The sequence below is a fragment of the Podarcis bocagei genome, assembly GCF_964188305.1.
Source record: "Podarcis bocagei genome assembly, chromosome: 4".
Classification (NCBI taxonomy): Eukaryota; Metazoa; Chordata; class Lepidosauria; order Squamata; family Lacertidae; genus Podarcis; species Podarcis bocagei.
The window spans coordinates 3,888,197-3,910,672 of record NC_138128.1 but is presented as its reverse complement, the minus strand read 5'-3'; the positions used below and the strand labels follow the sequence as shown (position 1 = coordinate 3,910,672).

General features: G+C 51.2%; 1 protein-coding gene across 6 annotated transcripts in view; it reads right to left on the bottom strand.

Annotated features, from left to right (window-relative positions):
* Positions 1-5,242: 5,242 nt before the first annotated feature.
* Positions 5,243-22,476, bottom strand: part of TNK2 (tyrosine kinase non receptor 2) — a 97,572-nt gene continuing 80,338 nt past the window's right edge. For 5 of the 6 annotated variants that reach the window (XM_081190043.1, XM_081190044.1, XM_081190045.1 and 2 more), the window contains 6 exons: positions 18,278-18,369; positions 16,170-16,214; positions 12,715-14,087; positions 8,591-8,686; positions 7,167-7,294; positions 5,243-5,611 (listed from right to left, as the gene is read on the bottom strand). In XM_081190043.1, the coding sequence (XP_081046169.1) occupies positions 5,605-5,611; positions 7,167-7,294; positions 8,591-8,686; positions 12,715-14,087; positions 16,170-16,214; positions 18,278-18,369 (1,741 nt within the window). In that variant the 3' untranslated portion in view covers positions 5,243-5,604. The remainder of the gene's footprint in view (positions 5,612-7,166; positions 7,295-8,590; positions 8,687-12,714; positions 14,088-16,169; positions 16,215-18,277; positions 18,370-22,476) is intronic. The other variant, XM_081190042.1, reaches the window with a different exon arrangement.

Below are 22,476 nucleotides of genomic sequence, written 5' to 3'. Positions count from 1 at the left end.
AGCCTGGAATGTGGCTAGGAATTTCCAGAGGCTTCGTGTCGCTAACTGCTGGATCTGCCTGTCTACGGGAGATCGATGGACGCCCGGCAGATGGCTTGGGGGCCATGATGGACTATATCTCCCTGGCAGTTTCCCAACAGGTGGTACAGTCCCCTGTTTTGGGGCACTGAACAAGATGAGGAACCAGGTCATCCCCTGGCTCCTATGGGTCCTCACCTCGCAAATGGCCACAGGGTGGAAGGACAACGCCTTCCTGAACATGACAACGGCGGTAGCCAAGAGCCTGAATAGGTCAGAATGTTGGGTATGTGTGCATGTCCCCATGCACCTGGGTCAGGGGATCCCCATAACGGGAGTACCTTTCTCTATGAATACGACTTATTTTCGAGGTCTGCTGACACGGTCTCCGTGGCTGAACAACACCTACGAGGTTCCCCAGCACCATATCTGGAGACTTGACAGGGTCATAGAGGGAGGCCCGTGCATCCACAGGAGTGTAGCGCCCGTGGAAAGTGCCTTTTGGAAGGCCCGGTACCATACTGCCCTTTGGAGGGACTATTGGTGGAAGATGGATATTCCAGACGAGGTTTTTGTGGGCAATTACTCAGGGTGTACGTACGTATATAATGTGACTACCGTTGAATCGCACACATATACCCTTCCCCTTGCAACACCGTGGTGGAAAAAGGGATGGTTTTGGCTGTGCGATCACACAGCTTACAAGACCTTGCCTCGTAACTGGTATGGAACCTGTAGCTTAGGAACCTTGGCCCCAGGGCTCACAATCCATGACACTTTCCCGGGAGAGGTACGCCCCCGCTATCGCAGGGCATGGAATCCCTTGTCAGAAAACCCGTTGGTGGTCAGAAACACCACCTTTCACTCCTTTATGAGATCATTCTTCCCTGGCCTTGGAGTTTTTGAGGTGGAAAGAGCACTGGTCAATATTTCGGCCTCACTGGAAATCTTTGCGGCCTCTACCGCAGATGCTTTAACCACCCTGCAGGAAGAGGTAGCGCAGATGGCCCTAATGGCTAACTCCACGGCTGATGCCCTTATGGCCCTTCAGCTGGAAATCAGGCAGATGGCCACTACCACTATACAGAACAGGATTGCTTTGGACTACCTACTGGCCAGCCAAGGAGGGGTTTGTGCCCTTCTGAACTCCTCCTGCTGTGTATACATTAATCGAGACCAACGAGTGCTGACTGATATTGGACGAATTAGGGAGTTAGCATCCATATACAACCAAAGTAAACGTGTGGAGAATGATGTTGAACGCATTAAGAAGCAGGCTGACTTGTTCCACAAGGTTAGTCAAGATGGTGCAGGTCTATCCAGTATATGGAGTTGGCTTACTTCTTGGCTCCCAGGTTGGTCATGGTTAAAAGAGATTTTACTTGTGATTCTGGTTTTCTTTCTCATTGTAATCGCCTTATCATGTCTTGTGCCTTGCCTTATTCAGATTGTATGCCGAATGGTGAGCCGCTCAGTTAATGCAGCAACACGCACACAGGTTCTGGCTCTCTACGATTTTGCATCTATAGATCCATCAACCGAAAATGAAGAACCGTAACCGGTCTGCATTTCCGTGATGGAAAGGGGGGAATGAAGGATTGAAGGTCAGGATGACCAGTTGAGAGCCAGGCCAGCGCCATGTTTAACCTCTAAAAGCAATTTCATAAACGCAAGCAGCTAAAAACTATTTTTCTCTCTCTTGCCTTGCAAACAGCAAGTAGGTCACGGTTATGATTCTGCAGGTGCAGGCAGCTTGTGGTTAAGCCAGTTTTGCTATTTCTGAGAAACGACCCCTGACAAACAGGACGTAGCTAACCACCTAAATCCAGATATAACTCTGAGAGAGAAACTGTCAAAACCACAGGACGCGCTTCCAGTAAACACCTGCTCAGGGGCAGTTCCTGGAACTAGTAAATAGGTTAATTAGTTTATAAGCTTCTGGCACCATCTAGTGGTTAGGGCAAGCTTGGAACCAAACACGGCAGCCACCAATTTGATTGGTAGAGCTATGATGAATATGCAATAGATGGGGAGTGGTGAGGGGCTGAACTATGCTTAGCAAGAAGGTATATAAGTAGGCTAGCCCTAAGGAGGGGTGGGCATTTTCTCATTTTCCTAAATGCACCCACATTTGCTTTTGTCTGACAAAACCAAATAAAAATCTTCTTCTTTAAGAAACCTTGCTGCCTGGTTTTTACATTCCTGGTCTGCATACCGAAGTCCCTTTCAGTTCAAATTATGAAAAGTTACAAGTGTCTTACTCACGAGTATGTTGTTTCAAGCCAAATTGACAAGAGAAGAAAGGTCAGCGCTCATCTGCAACAGCCGCGCGGCTTCGCTTCCACGGAAAGAGCGATGAACTCACAGCACCGCTACCCCCTCCACGTTCCGGAGCCCCTTACGGGGTCCCTTCTTCGTCTCCGAGGTCGCTGTTGGTGCCCGCCGAGTCCCACGACCCCAGGCTCACTCTACCTGGGGTTTTACTTAACGGGTCTCCGCTTTGCCGCAGCGGACGACCCTTTTCCGCGGAGCCCCTCTTCACACAGTAAAGAGGACCGCCATTGCCATTTCGCGCTGCCTCCGGAAGTTATTAGAAAACACTGATGTCCTAGATCTGGAAGGGTTCAATAATGCTTTTGGTTGGCATGCATACTTGTGGTACGACAAGGCGAAGAGTCACAAATTGTTTAAAAACCATATTGTCAGGAAAGCTTTATTCATTGTCTGGACTAAATATAAAGACTTACTTGAAAATAAGAAAATATTATTATTATTATTATTATTATTATTATTATTATTATTATTATTATTATTATTAATTATTATTTGTATGAGTGCATCTTGCTGTCACTTTCCTTACCGCAAAAAGTCGTTTAAAAAAGAGAGCTCCAGTGTGTGTGGGTCTGCAGTGCACGGGACCCAAAGTGCTTTAATCCACCTTCACTTGGGCAAACCTAAATTTGCCGGCATGTCATTGAATTCCTCTTGCTAAATGGCGACAGCCTGGAGGAGGTCCCTAGTTATGTTAGGCTAGGATACTGGAACTCCTGCGTGTTCTGTATAAAATGTTCTGGGTGTCCGTTCCCCTGATTTTTGGACAAATCTTTACCCTGACCTTTGACACCAGAGATTTGTGTGTGTTTTCTGGGCATACCCTATTCCTGCGAATGTAATCTGCTTTAACCGTTTTGGATTGTGAATCTTAAATTGTTGTAACCTGTTCTGGGACCTGCAGGTTAAGGATGTGTAATAAATTTTAAATAATAATAATAATATTTAATTATTATTTCTATTTAAAAAAACCTGATGGTTTAAGAGCAGAATTTATGTCACTTCAGAAAATTGCTGAGTGCCCCGGGGGCACCAAGTACAAGGAACTGCAAGGGCAAGTCCTTCTGTGTTGATCTTGTTTTCCTGCTGACTTCTCCCCCTCATCAGGTTAGAAGGGGATCCAAGGGACCTTTCCAAGCTTGTTTCTCATGCAGTGGGTCACCTTGTGTGGGGAATTACTGTTAGCACTGCGGAGTGCCTCCGACGATCCAGATGTGTGGAATATTTGCACATCCGTGTCATGTTCACCTCTTGGCATGGCAGCTGCTGCTGACATGCAAACGCTCCAGCACATACAAACAGAGCAGGCTTGGCCAACCTGGTGCCCTCCGGATCGTTTGGACTGCAACTCCTGCCACCCGTGAAAACTGGCCCTGCTGGCTGGGGTTGAAGGTTGTGGAGTGCGCGAGGTTGGGAGAGGGACAAGTGAAGAGCATGGCATTTGAGTAGCGTTACCCATAATGCAAAGGGCAAGCAGACACCCAGAGCACTCTGGGAGCTGTAGTTCTCTGGAGAACAGAAGAGCCTTCTTTCACGCTATTGAGGGCTTCCACCTCCTAATTCTCTCCTTTACGACCTCTTAAGTGATAATGTAATTTACAATTTATCATTGATTTGTAGGAGAAAATTGAACTTGGTAGGGCTTAATCTAACTGACTTTGGAAATTCTGACCCCAAAGATACTTGGGAAATTATCAGGAAGAATCTTACAGAAAAAAGTGTTTTCTCTACTCTCGAGGTTGCAAAGCACAGTGCTTGCTCTCCTCTCTATTTAAATCTCCCTTTGTGTAGAGATTTTCAAAAGGAGTATATGACAAATCTGAAGAATCATGAATTGTGCAGGCTGTTTATGTTAGCCAGATTTATATGTTTCCCTCGATGATAGTGTGAGGAAGATATTTAGCTTTCCCAGAATCAGAGCGTCTCTGCAAATGTAGTATACAGGAACCTGATAGTATACAGGAACATATTTTCTTTTCTAGTTATTTTGGCATTTATGCCAGAAGACAATTATTAGAGGCCTTACAACTCAATAGGCTCGTTTCTATGCTACCAACTGTTCAGGACCTGCTTTTGGACAGGAATGATCAAATTACTGTAATAGTGGCTGAAGTTTTGAGTGCTGTCCATGTAGAAAGACTGGGTCGTTATAAAGAGAATTAGTGGTTCTTAATTGATTGGGGATTCAGTATTGCTGTATTGTATTATTTATGCAAATTGATTTTCTCTGGAGTTAAAGATCTGACTGGGACAAACCTTGTTATGTTGAGCTCGTATTTTGCACAATGTGTATACGGTGTCTGTTTGATAATGTGTGGTTTGCTATGCCTAATAAAGTATAACTATACTAGCTATTGGACGCGGGTGGCACTGTGGGTTAAACCACAAAGCCTAGGACTTGCCGATCAGAAGGTCAGCGGTTCGAATCCACGCAACAGGGTGAGCTCCCGTTGCTCCGTCCCTGCTCCTGCCAACCTAGCAGTTCAAAAGCACATCAAAGTGCAAGTAGATAAATAGGTACCACTCCGGTGGGAAGGTAAACGGTGTTTCCGTGCGCTGCTCTGGTTTGCTGGCCACATGACCCGGAAGCTGTCTGCGGACAAACGCTGGCTCCCTCAGCCTATAGAGCAAGATGAGCGCACAACCCCAGAGTCGGTCACAACTGGACCTAATGGTCAGGGGTCCATTATACTAGCTATTGAGGGCTGGCAGCTGCGTGAAAAAAGGGACGCTTCCATTTCCAGGAAGAGAAATCTTCAGAATTCTTAGGCTTGCACCTTCTCCTACTGGACTCCAATGTGACCAGTTTCCACAAAGTCCTCACCCAAACACTCTCCACCCCCTGCCCGCCCCATTCGCCCGCGGACATGAATTGCCATTTGACCGCCACTCCTTTCTCTCCAAAATAGAATAGTATATTTATATATTAATGTAACACTTCTCTTTACAAAATAAATCCGACACGAAGCAATGGGAATAATGGTCGGAAGCGGGGGGACGGGGACGATGACGACAAGCAAACACGAAGCCGCCTGGGGTCGGCGGAGGGGGAAGGGTCAGCGGCCCGGTCTCTGGTGCGGGGGGAACGCGTGTGGGTTTGGCCCAGCGTGACCAAGCTACAGTCTTGTGTGCCTCTGCTCTGCTGTCCTCTGCCTCGGGGCAACTTAGGCTCGGTCCGTACACCTCCTCAGAGCAGCACCAACCACGGGAACCCACGTCGGGTCAACCACTCCTGTTTTGGGGTACTCCTGCAGCTCACCGCCTGCAAGGGGAAAGATTCAGTAAGTGGACGACGACACCAAGAATTCAGTAAATGTGGAGTGGGCCTCTGAGGAAGCAGAGAGTCCCCCCAACCCTTCCCAAAAACGAAAGAGAGAGAGATACCGTATTTTTCGCTCTATAAGACACACTTTTCCCCTCCAAAAAAGTAAGGGGAAATGTGTGTGCGTCTTACGGAGCGAATGCAGGCGGGAGGCTCTGCTCAGCGCTCCCTTTAAAGAGCCGCGTGGAGCGTGTGTGCGGTTCTTCGGGGCTTTTCCCCAAGAGCCGCACACACACACTCTGTGCGCTCTTTAAAGGGAAGCACGGCTCTTGGGGGAGCCTTAGCCGCACGCAGCCTCTCCTGGGCAGGGGATGAAGGCTCCCCTTGCCTGGAAGAGGCTGCGCGCAGCTATCCCATAAGCCGGGACAGCTAGCGGGATCGCTGCGCAGCATTCCCGCTGGCTGCCCTGGCTTCTGGGATTCAGAATCCCCCCCCCCCCCGTTTTCCTCTTCCAAAAACTAGGTGTCTTATGGTCTGGTGCGTCTTATGGAGCGAAAAATACGGTAGCTGTCCATATTGAATCCTCTCTCTCCATGTGATACTGCATCTGAGCATCAGCCAAGGACTTTTCCCACCATAAGCAACAGCCTTTTTCACCTGCCTTGGCTTTAGGATGGAGTTTCTGGTACGGGTATTATGTGCCTCTGTCTTTTGCTGAACGGAGTGTAAGATTAGTCTGTCTGCCAGTTTGCTTTTTACTATGCCTGTATTACGTTTTTGTCATTGGTGTTTTGTAATCAGAGAATCATAGAATTGTAGGGTTGGAGGGGACCCCCAAGCATCATCTAGTCCAACCCCCTAATGTTGTACACTGCCCTGATATCTTTTGATAAAGGGTGGTATATAAATTGAAATACTAATACTACTACTAATAATAATAAGTAGCAGTAGTAGTAGTAGTCGTGGGGTTGGAGAGAGTGTATGTGTGTGGCTTCAACAGTGCTTAGCTTGTTTTTGGTAATTAATCTGTTAATGTCATTAATCCTATTTTGTGCATAATGAGTGCTGAAATGCTTTGCAATTCCTTAACCTGACTTTTGTTGTGCTGTTTAGCTTAATTTTTTAGTTGTTTCGTTAATAGTGTTTTATAGAAGGTAGTTTGTTTCACTAATGGTTTGTCATAGTTTTGCTGGCGATCTGTTAATTATTCCATACGGTTTATGTTGTCATGGGGATGTTCTGTCATGTTGTTGGTATTTTTTGTTTGTTAGTCCCTTTTTTACGCGTGTGAGTGAAAAGCCGCGTGGAAATATAATAAAACGAATGGATGGAAATGTAGGGTAGAATTTGGGCTGCTAAGGTCAGCATTTAGGTCTGCTTCCCCACCCGCTTTTGGGCTGACCCATGACCCTAGGATGGAAAAAGGTCCCCTGCCCCACCACCTCTCTGCTCTAGGTGATCTGCTGAGGCCGCCCTGCCTTCTCTGCCCCACGGAGCAGGCAGCCACCGAGAAATCAGTCCACAGCCGTGGCACAAAGCGTTGTCGTGCTCTTACTTGAGCCGGAAGGCGCTGTAGGGATCCAGCAAGTGAGAGCTGGCCTGCTCCAGGTTCCAGTCGAACATCTCCAGGACCTTGTGGCACTCCAGCCGTGTCTTGAGGCCCAGGCAGAAGAGCTGCTCCACCTGTGGGGAAGGACAGGGCACAAGGCTGAGCTGGGGGGAGGCAGGCAGGTAAGGCTCAGAGCAGCAGACTCACGGGTGCTGGGCTCCCATCCTGGGGCTGTGCCCAGCCCGGCCAGCGGAGGGGGCTGAGTGAGCCCAGTGCAGCAAGGAGACGTTGTCCTGGCAGCATTGGAGGATGGATGGCGGCTAACAGATTGAGGTTGAATCCTGACAAGACAGAAGTACTGTTTTTGGGAGACAGGAGGCGGGCAGGTGTGGAGGATTCCCTGGTCCTGAATGGGGTAACTGTGCCCCTGAAGGACCAGGTGCGCAGCCTGGGAGTCATTTTGGACTCACATCTATTCATGGAGGCACAGGTCAAATCTGTGTCCAGGGCAGCTGTTTATCAGCTCCATCTGGTACGTAGGCTGAGACCCTATCTGCCTGCGGACTGTCTCGCCAGAGTGGTGCATGCTCTGGTTATCTCCCGCTTGGACTACTGCAATGCGCTCTATATGGGGCTACCTTTGAAGGTGACTCGGAAACTGCAACTAATCCAGAATGCGGCAGCCAGACTGGTGACTGGGAGCGGCCGCTGAGACCACATAACACCGGTCTTGAAAGACCTACATTGGCTCCCAGTACGTTTCCGAGCACAATTCAAAGTGTTGGTGCTGACCTTTAAAGCCCTAAACGGCCTCGGTCCTGTATACCTGAAGGAGCGTCTCCACCCCCATCGTTCTGCCCGGACGCTGAGGTCCAGCGCCGAGGGCCTTCTGGCGGTTCCCTCATTGCGAGAAGTAAAGCTACAGGGAACCAGGCAGAGGGCCTTCTCGGTAGTGGTGCCCGCCCTGTGGAAAGCCCTCCCACCAGATGTCAAAGTGAACAACTACCAGACTTTTAGAAGATGTCTGAAGGCAGCCCTGTTTAGGGAAGCTTTTAATGTTTGATGTATTGTAGTATTTTAATATTTTTTGGGAAGCCACCCAGAGTGGCTGGGGAAGCCCAGCCAGATGGGCAGGGTATAAATAATAAGTTGTTGTTGTTGTTGTTGTTGTTGTTGTTGTTGTTGTTGTTATTTGGATGGAAGAGCTCCTTCCCATCTTGCCAAGCAATATTGGGATGGCAAGGAACACAGGAAGCAGCCTTGTACCCAGACTATTCCTCCCTCCGTCTCCACCAACCAGCCGCGGTGCTCCAGGTTTTCAGGCAAGGACTCTCTCTCCCGGCTTGAGGCCTGTTGCATGCAGAGAGGATGCCCTACGGCTGAGCCACGGCCCTCCCCACCCAAAGCACACCTCCCTGGCTGCCATTTACCTTCAGGTACTGAATGGCCTTCTGCACGTTCCAGCTGTGGTTTTGCAGTGCCGTGTGGCACTCCTCCGTGGTGACGCCGTGAACCGTCTCTTGGACCTGCAGCGAAAAACACAAATGTAGCAAGAGACTGGTTTATTATTATTATTATTTACTTCTCTGCGCAGCATTCGGATCCCCTTACGTAAATGCAGCGCAGAGAAACAAAACCGTAATAAGAACTCAGTTTAAAACTCCCACCTGTTTTTAGAAACAGAATCTCAGCCTGCACTAGTTTTGGTCCATCTAGCTCAGAGGTTTTTGTTAGGATATTTCCGTTCCACTTTAAAAGGGAGCAGGATGTTTGTGTCACAGCCTGCGTATTTCCTGTTCACAGGATGTTTCTGTTGTGTCTATGCTTTCGTTTCTCTCTCTGTGTCTGGAGACACTGAAGCAGGCAGTCATGTTTTTCTTTGTTCTGATCAACGCTGAATAAAACTTGTAAATAATGCTCTCCTGAGTGCGACTTTTGCTGTGCATTATCTGCTGATAGAGTGTGCATGAGCTCTGGAATGTCACAAGCTATTTCTGGAAACTCGTGTCGCTAATTGCCGATACTGTATCTACGGGAGATCGATGGATAGTCCGGCAGCCGGCTTGGGGGCCATGATGGATTTTGTCTCCCTGGCAGTATCCCAACAGTTTTCAACCTTTTGGAGTCCACGGCTCCCTTGAACTACCTTCTTTATTCAGTTCCCCTGTGGGGCTCAGGAGCCCAGTGAGGTCACCCCTTGCCTGCAGAGCGGGCAGCCTCTCAAACTTTTTCGAACACCTTCCCTCAGCCTCCTCTCCTTTCTCCTCTCCTTGGGAGTCATCTAGGTAGCCTCTGCCGCCACCTCTGGTCTCTGAGCTGCCCACCCCCCAAAGAGAGGTGATTCCTTACACTGCCCCACAGGGGCCTAGACTTGTCTGCCCATTCCCAACAGCAAGGGCTGGCAGACTGGCTGTCAGGAGTGTGTGCAGGAGCCGGGCCCTCTGACCAGTAGGGCTTCGCAGGATAGGGGCCTTCCTAAGTTTGTACTGGAGAGGCAAGACGTGGCCGCACAGGTGAGACTGCTTGGTAACTCACTGCACCTGGTGGCTAGAGCTGGGAAGGCTTCTTGCTGTGTTTGGCTTCTTGCTTCCTGATCCTCGGACCCTTGACTTTGTGACTCCCTACTTCCTGACCCTAGGACCCCTGGCTTCTGGACCCTCGTTCCTGCTCCCACCCCGCCATTTTGCCCCCGGTCCTGACGTCCTCAGCCAGGACTTCGATCGCCCGTAGGCCAGACTGTGACACTGGTTGGCTGGGTTTCCTCACCCGCATGCTTGCTTACTCCTAGGCCGCCTCAGCTCCTGGCAACCAGCACCCCCTGGCCAGCACCAGAGGCACCATTCACCTGGGAAGCTTGTAGCCAGGGCTGCTGCAACGAACAGCTGTGCAAGCCTTTGGGAGGCAGAGACTCAAGAGGGCATCAGAGGAAGGAGGGAAGGAAAGAAAGAGGGACAGAGGCCAGTGTTGCCAACGGCACCCCTGACCATCATTCAAGGCACCCCAAGGTGCCATGACACACTGGATGAAAACCACTGATCTAGCTGATTACGGTCACCAAGTACTGACAGCAGCTCTGCAGGGGGCCTTCCCAGCTTTCTGCTTGGAAATCAATGCCCTGACCCTGAGCGGCAGCCCTCTCCCACTCTTGACCTAAACACAAAAAATGAGGTGTAGTGATATTGGGAAATCTCAGTAGTTTAAAAACTTTGGTTCAAGTTGAAGAGGAGCATGCTGGGAGAACCAAAGACTGTAGAATGTTGGGAATGTGTATTTGGGTCTTAATTGCAGACTTTTGACTTTAAAAGTGTGAAGGGGGTTAAGAAGAAAGGTTCTAGCTGATTTGTGGCCTTGACACCTGGGTGTCTGGGAGGTAGATTCAGAGTGAGAGGGTTATCTGGCTAATTTACAACTCAAAGAATCTGGTGTGTCTGTGGGAATGCTTTAATCTTCAAGGCCCTTTTGAATAAACAGAGTTCAGCTGCCTAACAATCCCGAGTTATTGTTCCTCCATGTAAAGGTAAAGGGACCCCTGACCATTAGGTCCAGTCGTGGCCGACTCTGGGGTTGTGGCGCTCATCTCGCTTTATTGGCCGAGGGAGCCGGCATACAGCTTCCGGGTCAAGTGGCCAGCATGACTAAGCCGCTTCTGGCGAAACCAGAGCAGCGCACGGAAACGCCATTTTACCTTCCTGCCAGAGAGGTACCTATTTATCTCCTTGCACTCTGACGTGCTTTCGAACTGCTAGGTTGGCAGGAGCAGGGACCGAGCAACGGGAGCTCACCCCGTGGCGGGGATTTGAACCGCTGACCTTCTGATTGGCAAGTCCTAGGCTCTGTGGTTTAACCCACAGCACCACCCGTGTCCCTGTTCCTCCATATAACCACTGGCAAATTGCTAATTAATCCAAAGAACTGATTGGTTTCTAAGTTTGAATCCATTTGGGTTCAAGAAGGATGAAACCTGAAGAAACTAAGATGCAAATTGCAACAGATCATCTTGCCAAGCGGAGAATCCTATCATGCTGAGGCTTTGTTATGCTGAATGCCTGCCTTGGTGCCCGAGGTGCGGGACCAGTTGGAAACATCTTTGAACTGTTATGCTTGTACTTCTGTTCTTGTTGTGAGCATAGTCAGTGATATTAAATAATGTTTTTATTTTCTGTTTGGGATTTGTAAGAGATGTGCCAACTTTTATGCTCTGAATAACCTTTCTCTTTAATAAATTAGGAAAAAGGATTTTTTCCTGCCTTTGTATTTTGTGCCTTTCTGTCGGGGAAGCTGAACCAGTCCCTAATCCGCTTAGTCGCCTACCAGAGCACCTGTTGGATTTCTGTCTGCGTCACGGTAAAGTGACATAGAGTGGGGCAGTCCGGAAAAAACTGAAGAGTAATTCCCTTCCTTAGGTTACTTTTCGGGGGCTGTTCTGGGATAAGGAAGTGGTGGCAGCAACTACTGCTTAAATTTGTGTTTTGAAAACCCCATCCGATTGCCTGTCTCTCGCCCTTCCGGGTCCTGCTGGAGTTTGGAGGACTGGTTGGGGGAGTAGGGAGCGCGTGCAAATGCTCCATGAGGGCTAGTGGGGAGATTTGAGTCAGGTTTGTACGCATGAAGCTGAATCAGAACATTGGCTCATCCAGCACAGCGCAATGGCTCCCGGGCCTTTCAGATCACCAAATGGTGACTCCCAGTCACACCGTGGGGACAGAACTGACGAAGGGCAGTTTGGAAAAGGAGGAGCATAATAACTATATCTGAAGGAGCTTCTCCACCCCCATTGTTCTACCCAGACACTGAGGTCCAGCGCCGAGGGCCTTCTGGCGGTTCCCTCCCTGCGAGAAGCCAAGTTACAGGGAACCAGGCAGAGGGCCTTCTCGGTAGTGGTGCCTTCCCTGCGGAACGCCCTCCCATCAGATGTCAAAGAGAACAACAACTACCAGATTTTTAGACAACATCTGAAGGCAGCTCTGTTTAGAGAAGCTTTTAATGTTTGAGGCATTGCTGTGTTTTAATATTGTGTTGGAAGCTGCCCAGAGCAGAAGGGGAAGCCCAGCTAGATGGGCGGGGTATAAATAATAAATTATTATTATTATAAATTATTATAACTAGTGATGCCGTGGGGTGGGTGTGGGTCCAGTGGCAGAATGGGGGCAGAGCAACCAATACGACTCCTACCGCTGGACACCCGGCGACATTCCAGCCAACCGAAAAGGGTCAGAGGTTTCTGCCCACAGCCGTCCCTTCACCCAGGCAACCATTAGGCATTACTGCCATTTAAGGACACAATCTAGCCAGGAAAAAGCTCTCCTGGGGGGGAAAGAGCAAGGAGGTGTGGGGCCTGGGGAGGGTTCCAAGCCTGAAATAATCTTGGAGCGCCACATTTTGGCCCATGGGCCTGAGATCCCACACCCTTGTTGCTGCACGAGTCTGTTGGAGGACCTTGGCACAGAATTTGGGGGTCTACTTTTAGCACATGGTCCACCCAGACAAAGCGACAAGACACATTTTGGCAAGGTTGGTTTCGGAGCTCTTACCCCAACCCAAGAGAGCCACTCACCAGCCGTATTTTCTCTGAGGGCCTGGGGCTATCGGAGCTGTCGTAGATGATCTTCTGAAGGCCGCAGGAAGCCTTGAAGGGGACGTTGCTGTTGTTGGAGGAGAAGTTGGCTTTGTAGTCAGGCTGCTGCTGGACCATGGGGCGGACGGTGGCCGTGGTGACCACCCTGGCCGGAGGCGGGGCTTCCTCAGGGTTCTTGGCCTCCTTGAAGAACTTCTCGTACTTGTCCAGGTAGGGCGGGCGCTCGGGGAGGAGGTAGTAGTGGGTGTTGCTGACCTTCCGGCCGTCCTTGACGATGGGCAGGATGCAGGGCCCCTTGGCGCTCTCCTTCCCTTGCGCTTGGATCACCTTCGGGGTGGCGTACTTGGGGTCCAGGGCAAAGCTCTGGGTGGTGGGCATGGGCTGCTTGCCGGGTGACGTGGACAGGAACGCCCCCAGGGACAACGGGGAGCACAGGTTGGTCCTCGGCTGCGGGGACCCCCCTTGCAGAGCCATGGGGCTGGGAGTTCTGGAGCCAGGCTGGGACAATGGTTCTCGTGGCGGGATCTGGGGAGGCCGGTCCTCCTCGCCCGCTGACAGCTCCCCGGACCAGCGCCCGTGCTCGTTCCGGCGGATTGGTCGGGGCAGGATGGGGACGCGAGGTGGGATCTGGGGCTTGTCCTCCCCTGGGCTGGGCGTGGAGGCCACAGAGGAAGCTCCCAAGGGCACGTTGAGGTGCTTCATGCATTCCTGTTGGAGTTCTTGGAAGAGCTCTGTCGTCTGGGCAGGGCTAGGCTGCTTGATCTCCTTGGGTGGCAGGAAGAGGTTGTCCTCCAGCGGAAGAGCCGTGGTGTCTTCCTTGGACCCAAAGCCATCCCCGGTCTCCCCCTTCTCCCAGTTTTTGCAGCCGCCCCGGCCCCCCACCAGCCCTTCTGCGCTGTTGATGGAGCACACCTCGAAGTCGTCTTCGTCTTGCGCTACGTCGTCGTACGCGGGGGGCGGAGGGAGGGGCCGGGCATCCCAGTCCACGATGGGCGTCGGGTGGAGGGGCCGGGGCAGTGCTTGCGTGGGGCTCTGAGGGGGTGTCTTGTCCAAGAGGGAGAAGGCTTCCATGGCCAGCTTCGCCAGAGATGGGGCACAGAGCTCCCCGACGGGCGAGGGGGTGGTGGGGACGGGTTCGTCCCCGAAGTCGATCAGCGTTACCTCGCTGCCGGGCAGAGCACCTCCCTTGGTCCGGGGCAGTAGGAGCCTCTCACCCACTTTGGTGCCAGAGATGCGGGCCGATGGCTTGGCCGGGCGCAGACCTCGCCCCGTGCCGGGCTTCTTCAGGCAGAGGTGCTTGAGGCCTAAGGAGAGCGGGTTGTCCTCTTCGCTCACAGGATCGTACGAGGGCTCTGGAAGGGAAAAGGGGGCTGGGTGAGGTCCTGGGGGCAGAGGGTCCTCTGATGCTCATGGGCTATCTGAGCTAGGAAGAGGAGTCCCCGTCCTTCTGACATCATACCGTCTGACGCTAAGAAGGCCACTCAGAACTCACAAGGTTGGGTTATGGGGAACCCTGGTCATCTCAATAACCCTGGCAACCTCTAGTTGAGTCTTTGCCAAGCGGATGCCCTCTAGATGTTTTGGAGTACCATGCCCATCACCCAAAACATCGGGAGGGCACCGGGTTGGCAAAGGTTGCTTGATACCTCCATAATATCCTACACAACTCTCAACACTTTGATGGCTGCCCCATTGCTGCCCCTGCTCATCAACCCCCAACCCTTCCTCTACCCTTTTGTTTCACCAACGTCTGAAAATCGGATACAGAGCTTTGATATCCCTAAAGGACTTAGGGATAGGTGATCATTTGAGGTCATGATTTTTAGCTTTGGTGTTTTCCAGAGCCAGGGTGGCCATGGGCCCGTGCGCAGACTTGAGAAACTGTTGTAGCCACCACACATTCCCACAACCAAGCACACATGGCAACCTATTAACCACAACAGAACACTTCTTTCAAACCAAATTTCTGCCAGAACCCTGGGGGCATCAGGGGTGGTTTCCATGGGCCTCCCTGGGCCTACAAGTGCCATGTTGCCAGCAGCTGGTTTTAAGGGGATGTTGGTGGGCACTGGTGGGGAATCCCCTTTGTTCCATGATAGAATCAGAGAGTTAGATGGGATTGACCATAACTTGTTACTGCAGTTTGGGATGGCTCATCGCCTGACCCCGTCCCGATCAGCCACTGAAGTCCAAACCACAATATTCCACAAGCAGAGAGAAACAAGGCCCTTCCAGAGGTCATTTTTGTCGTGCCCTTGTGGTGATTTGTGCTCAGGACGCAATAATATGCAACACAACTTGTTTTGGGGCAGAAGTACTGCTTTGTTCCTAAATGGTGCATGTCTCATAGTTTCCTGCTGAGATCCTATAACCTTTTAAACAACTAATGTCCCAGTTCATTAATTTTTGTCCCCCTTTTCTTGTGCTATAGGGGAAGAGTGGCCTTGTAGATGGCAATAATGCGGTATCGTTGGGGAAGCAGAACAGCCAATATAGTGGAATTATGTGTGTGGGCAGCCCTGTATAAACCCACCACTGATGTACTACTGTTGCATCAGAGACATGTTGTGGAAGAGACACCCCTCCAACAAACTAACACCGATCTGGAGAGAGCAGCCCTGTTACAAAGAAAGATCTGTTTGGAGCAAACAGCTGAAAATAACAATCCTGTACCCCTCCCAAGCCACAAAGACTGAACTACTCGCTGTTCTGTGTTGCTGTCTCCACCATCCATGCATTGAACACACACATGCTTCTTAGAGCCATGGAATCGTAAGGTTGGAAAGGGACCCAAAGGCCATCTAGTCCAACCCCCTGAAATGCAACCCCCTTGCTTCCTTCCTGCACACTCCACACAGCCATGCACCCTCCCACCTGCCCTAGCTTCCTCCCCCACCCCACCCCGTTCTTACCTCTGCCAGGTAACAAGGTTAGTACATGATGCAAGGACGCAGCCCGGCTCAGTGTAATTCACTAGCCCTTTTAGAATGAATTGATTTTAGAATGCTGTGTTTACTTTTACTGTTGTTAGCCGCTCTGAGCCCGGCTTTGGCTGGGGAAGGCGGGATATACCGTAAATAAAATTTTATTATTTTTTATTATTATTATTCCCTTGGCACTAGACTTCTGCGGCTGCAGCCTAGAATCACGTCAGCTTTCTTTGCTGCTGCGCCACACTACACTGCCGACTCATCCCTAGCTAGAAGTATTCCTGTGCCCTCGCTTGCGCACCTCTCTGGAGACCCCCACGTGCCCCCGGTAGTTCTGTGTGTGCAGCCAGGCAGGGGTGGTTGAATGCAGGCGGGGAGCTCTCCCACCTCACACCGGGACACACACACACATGCACACCCAGGTACCTGTGAAGAGAGGAGCTAAAAGAGTGCGCAGAGAGCAGGCGCAGGGGGCAGGGCGGCCTGAGAAGCGCCCCCACTTACTCTTTAGGAGGATCGAGGGCTGAGGTGGCCGAGGCGGAGGCTCCCCTGCAGGAGAAAGAGAGAGAGAGAAACAGAGAGACCCCACAGAAGAGAAAGAGTGAGCATCATGCGTGGGGCAGAGGGGGGGTGGGGGGTGCAAGAAGCAGCTAGAGAAGAGGCAAGGGACAGTGCAGGCAAGCTGTTCTGACCCTGGCGTTTCTCAAATGTGGGTCTCCAGTTGTTGCTGGGACTACAACCCCCATCATCCCTGACCACCGGTCCTGCTAGCTAGGGATGATGGGAGTTGTAGTCCGACAACAGCTGCAGACCCACGTTTGAGAAACACTGCCTAAATATTTTGGGACTTCCATCAGCACCAGGCAGCATGGCCGTTGGTCAGGGATGATGGCAGCTGGAGACTGACAAGCTCTGGAGAGCCACTAGGTCTCCTCCTCTGGCTTAAAGCCACCAGGGGATTGGAGGAAGGAGGCGGTTGCTGCAGGTGCCTCACAGGATTCGCCCTGAAGTCTGAGGAAACGTAAAAAAATAATCCAGGTATGCACCGTTGCAAAGGACTGGATGGGAAGGAACGGGATGTGAAAGTTTGGTTATATTGCGGAAATGCCCAAGTTGTGCAAAGCTGTCCCATTAAGGCAGAGAAGTCGCTGCAATTGACACCCATTTTGGGGTAGAAAATAAGAGGATCTGGTTAAAGAATCACAGAATTGAAGAGTTGGGAGGGACTTCAAGGGATGTTTAGTCCAACCCCCTGCCGTGCAGGAATCACAGAACTGATTTTTGAGAATTTTCAAGATCAACCAAATTTCCCATGCCTTCCCATTGAACAGAGGAACTGCATCACATTTTGGCACTGTAGCCTACAGATAGTCAGTGGTTCTAAACGCAGGGGGTTAAGACTACGCACTTACATTCTTGCATTTGTTTATTACGTTTAGTTATTGCCTATTTCACCCTTCCCTCTAAGGAGTTCAAGGTGGCACACAGGGGTCTTCCCCACTCCGCGTTTTATGCTCACAACAACGCTGTGAGCTAGGTCAGGCTGAGAGAAGGCAGTGACTGGCCCCCAACGCCACACCCAGTGAGCTTCATGGGGCCGAGTGGGGATTTGAACCCCGGTCTCTCGGGTCTTAGTTCAACACTCTAACCGCTATGACACACTTGATGAGGCAGATCTGCCTTCGCCATAGCTGTCAGCCTTTCCCTTTTCTTGCAAGGAATCCTATTTGGAATAAGGGAACTTCCCTTAAAAAAGGGAAAAGTTGACAGCTATGCCCTCAGCCAACCTGGGGCCTGACCACACGCGTCAGCCAGCGCCATGACTAGCTGGAGGCCTGATGACACTCATAGGACAGTGGTACCTCAAGTTAAGTACTTAATTCGTTCCGGAGGTCCGTACTTAACCTGAAACTGTTCTTAACCTGAAGCACCACTTTAGCTAATGGGGCCTCCTACTGCCGCCGCGCGATTTCTGTTCTCATCCTGAAGCAAAGTTCTTAACCTGAGGTACTATTTCTGGGTTAGCGGAGTCTGTAACCTGAAGTGTCTGTAACCTGAAGTACCACTGTAAAAAATATCTGGAAGACCCCCAGGAAGTGAAGGCTGATGCAAACGTTCTTGCTGCACTCAAGTGTCTAATCATTTTGCAACTCCCCCCCCCCCCTACTGCTAGAGACTTACACAACATCCCCCTTCTGAAATTGGCATCTATGAAGCAGAGGAGCCAGAAAAAAACAAAAAGAGGAGAAACATTGGAAGGCCAAGAAGCCATTGCAAAGCCAGTAAAAGCCCAGAAGACACCACCACCGTTTGGTCTCCTGGAAACACGAGACCTTCCTAAACCTTCCAGGATCGCCATGTGTCAAGCAAGCCAGGCTTCTGCAACATCACCCACGCAGACTACAACACCCAGCATGCAGTGCAGGGAGCAATGACACAGAAAAGCATGCTGGGTCTTGTAGTTCTTCTGAGTTACGGTGCATTGATCCAAATCCATATCTGCAGCTATGCCAGGCTCAGGCTGAACTGGGCAGGATCTAGCACCGGCAAGAGGAGTGGGGGGGTTGGAATAGGTGAGGGATTGGGTTTGGGGGGCGCAGGGACCTCCTTACTTTTCGCTCTTCCGGGGAGCTGCGTGGGCCGGGCTGCATTCAAGTCGACTCCTAGGACATCGGGAGGGTCCATAGGGTTGCCCAGGTAGAGCCTGCAGAGAAGGGCAGAAAGGAGAAAAGCATATAAACCAGCGGCTCCTGAACTTTTTAAGGAATGTGGGTGGCGCTGTGGTCTAAACCACAGAGCCTAGAGCTTGCCAATCGGAAGGTCGGCGGTTCGAATCCCCGCGACGGGGTGAGCTCCCATTGCTCGGTCCCTGCTCCTGCCAACCTAGCAGTTCAAAAGCACGAAGTGCAAGTAGATAAATAGATACCGCTCTGGCGGGAAGGTAAACGGCGTTTCTGTGCACTGCTCTGGTTTACCAGAAGCGGCTTAGTCATGCTGGCCCCATGACCCGGAAGCTGTACGCCGGCTCCCTCGGTCAGTAAAGCGAGATGAGCGCGGCAACCCCAGAGTCGGCCACGACTAGACCTAATGGTCAGGGGTCCCTTTACCTTTACCTGACCTTTTTAGAGCTACTGACTTGTTAGTTCCATAAACACATCCCCAGCGGCTCCTACCCTATGAAAAGCATTATTCAGAATAGCAGGTACCACTGTACTCCCATAGAGACTCCTTACACTGCATTTAAAACCAAAATTGCATTTGGATAGAAACTGTTTCTCAGGCGGCTAGTCCTAGTCTTTATAACCCTGTCCCTTCTTCCAGAAGGCAGAAGCTGAAAGAGATCATTTCTGGGGTGCGCACTATCCTGCGCTATCTCTGCAGCTTTCTTATGACACCTGGAAGCGTAGATTTGACCCAAGGTGGGAAGAGTGCACCCAATTATTCTCTCTGCAGTCTTTACAACCCTGGACAGCATTGTTTTCTCCCTGACCGTGCAGCTCCCAAACCACACACAGACCATAAGTTAGTATGCTCTCTACAGTGCAATGGTAAAATGCCATCAACAGGTCCTTTGAGAGATTGTTTTTCCAGAGGATTCTCAGAAAATATGACCTCTGCTGTGCTCTCTTCATTGGGTCTTTGCTGCTTTCCCCCCAGGTTAGGTCATCTCTCAACTCCATTCCCAGAAATCGAAACACCGAGACCTGTTCCACGCACCTCCCCTCAATAATAAGTGGCTGAACCCTTCTGGACCCTTAAGGCATTATCAGCTGCAGGGGATACACAAATGCAAGGTGGTCTGTTCCCCCAAAGCCACCAGGGCTGGCGTCAGGTGCAGGTCAACAGCCAAAACAATAAGTCAGCTAAATCTTTATTCTAGGAAACAAACCACAGGTCAGATGTCAGCAACTCTTTCTAGGAGATCCTGATGAAGCAATTGCGAGGATTGTGCCCATTAGGCCAGAAACACCCACTGCTCTGCCCATTTCATTTCTCCAGGGGTTCTAGGAGACCAGCAGGGAGGGGAGCTTGTCGCAGCAGGAGGGGGAGACTCCCTGGATTCTTCAGCAGCCTGTCTCCACTCTGTCTCCCTCTTCTCCTGCCTCTGAGTCTGCACTGCCCTCTGCCACCGCCTCTTCCTGCTCACTAAACCCTGATGACTCTCCTGCTCCTGACACCTCCCAGCCTGCTCCTTCTTTACTCTCTGACCACTCGTCGTTATCCTGCCACCAATCCCCAGGCTCTGAGCCTTCCTCCCTTGGGGGGTCCTCAGGGGGTTCCCTGGCTGGTGCCTCCCACCGCTCCCCTACATCAAGCCAGCCCAGGACAGAAGGCTTACAGATCTCCTTGTGATGTCTATAGCAGCAGCCTTCCTAGAGGGAAATTCAAACAACTGGCCCAGGGGACGAAAAGCAAAGTTTTCTGCCAGGCCAATAAAAGAACAGCTACCTGGGGGCGGCGGTTTGAATCTGCTGCACTTAAACCCAAGTTTGTTCCTGGACACTTAAAAAACCCTGCTCCGCCCTGCCCCACGGGTCGTCCTGTTAAGCCCAGCCCAAGCTTTGGGTGTTGCCGGGCACCCCAGTTTCGATCCAACCAGCGCCGTGGGGAGCAGGGAAGGCCAGGCAAGGTGTGGCTGGCACAGCAGAGGGCAAGGGCAGTGTTGGTACACCTTGCCAGCTGCAGTGGGAACATCTCGGGCTTGGCAGAGCCTGAACGCGCTGCTGCATCTGCCGCCCACACAAGAGATGACGAAACACAGACGCGAAGCTCAGAGACGGTTCCTCGGAAAGAGAGGGTGCAACCCGTAAACATGGGGCACGGCAGGGTTTTGCAGGTGTGCTTCCTGATCTGACCTACCATCCTTTGCCTCTGAGCTACAGGAAGGACCTGGAGGCTCATGCACGGGAAAGATGCCAGCCCAAAGTGTGAGGCTTGGCAGCGGGCACCACACAAGCCTGCTGTCTGCCTTGGTTAAGGGCAGACGGTTGGTTAAGAGAGGGCGATGCCAAGCCAAACTCACAACACTCATGGCTTAGAGTCACAGAATTGTAGAGTGGGCATGCCAGCCGTATCTGTCGCTCCATCCCTCCATGTCTAGAATGTCATTATTATCTAATGTAATCCAGTCTCTGATCCACCTAAAACATGCAGCGTCATAGTATATTCTCAGGTCGGTCAGAAAGTTCTTCCTGATGTTTAGTCAAAACCTCCTTTCTTGTAGCTTGAAGCCACTGGTTTGGGTCCTACCCTCCAGAGCAGGTGAAGACAAGCTTGTTCCACCTTCCATGTGATATTTGAAGATGACTGTCGTATCACATCTCAGCCTTCTCCAGGCTAAACATACCCAACGCCCTCATAAGGCTTGGTTTCCAGACCCTTGATCATCCTGGTCGCCCTCCTCTGCACATCTTCCAGCTTGTCAACATCCTTCTTAAATTGTGGTGGCCAGAACTGGACATAGGACTCCAGACGTGGTCTGACCAAGGCAGAATAGAGTGGGACTATTGCTTCCCTTGATCTGGACACTAGACTTCTGTTGATGCAGCCTAGAATAACATCAGCTTTTTCTTGCTGCTGCGTCACACTGTTGAAAGGAACAAGCCGCATAGCAAAAACCCACAGGCCCCCAACTTCTGCAAAGCCCATGGCAATGGTGCTCACGACCCATCAGAGAAGATCAGGGTTCGAACAAGAATGACTTTTCAGATGTCAAACTGGAATCTGAACATTCTGAAACAATGAAAAGTTCTGGATTTCCTGGCGATAAATTTGCCAAAATCTAAATTCAGGGGCGGGGGGGATGTGAGAATCTAGAAACACATTTTTTTGGGGTGTGTGTGTGCGGTTGTTGTTGTTTGCCTTTCTCAACCTGTGGGTCCCCAGATGTTGTTGAACTACAAATCCCATCACCCCTAGCTAGCAAGGCCAGAGCTCAGGGATGATGGGAGTTGTAGTCCAACAACATCTGGGGGCCCACAGGTTGAGAACCGCTGGTCTAGGGGGAGGGAGTATCATTCAGGCAGCAGAATCTTTAGTATGGACAAACAATTCTTTTTTTAAAAAAATGGACTGACATTTAGGATTCAGGTCTCAAGGGATTGCCATTCTGAAGATTTAAAATGCAAGGCGTGTGCAAAATTTGGAGCACATCTGCACTGGAAAGACAACAATTCTACAGGGGGGGGCGTGCGGACCAAATAAGAGCAGGACAAGGTACAACCTGGTCGCAGTTGATGCAGCTGCACATTTCTGTCCCGCATGGTCTGTGCCACTCATCCACAACTAGTGCCTGGCTGCCACGGGAGCAGTGCTTGGGCTGTGGCCACGGCTTGGTCCTTGCACGCCACGTGGCTCGCAGGAACCAAGCCCCTGAAGGAGTGCGCCTGAGCCGAAATCTCCATTGCCAGCGGTGGCAAACAGTGTCCATTGGGACTGGTAGGGTGGAAGGCTGGGAGCCTGGCAGCAGGTGGCGCCAGAGAGCCAACGACAGGGTCAGCCAAGCCAGTCTAGTTTTGCTCCTCTCCTCCTCCCCACAGAGACTGAGGAGGAGCAAGCAGACAGGGTGGGCTACCCTCTGGACTGGACGCAAGACAGAAGCCACAAAGGTGCAAGGGTGAGGGCAGACTGAGCCTGGTGGGGCAGCCCCCCATCTGCCCTAATCACGCCCATAACTGGTGGCCCCTCCCTTGCCCTGAAACAGCTCCCTAGGCCATTTCTTGACTGAAAGGGGATTTGAGTGGCATTAGTTCAAGGGGCAGGCAGCCTTGGGGCAAGCCACGTCCCCCACAGCCACGAGGCCACGGCCGGT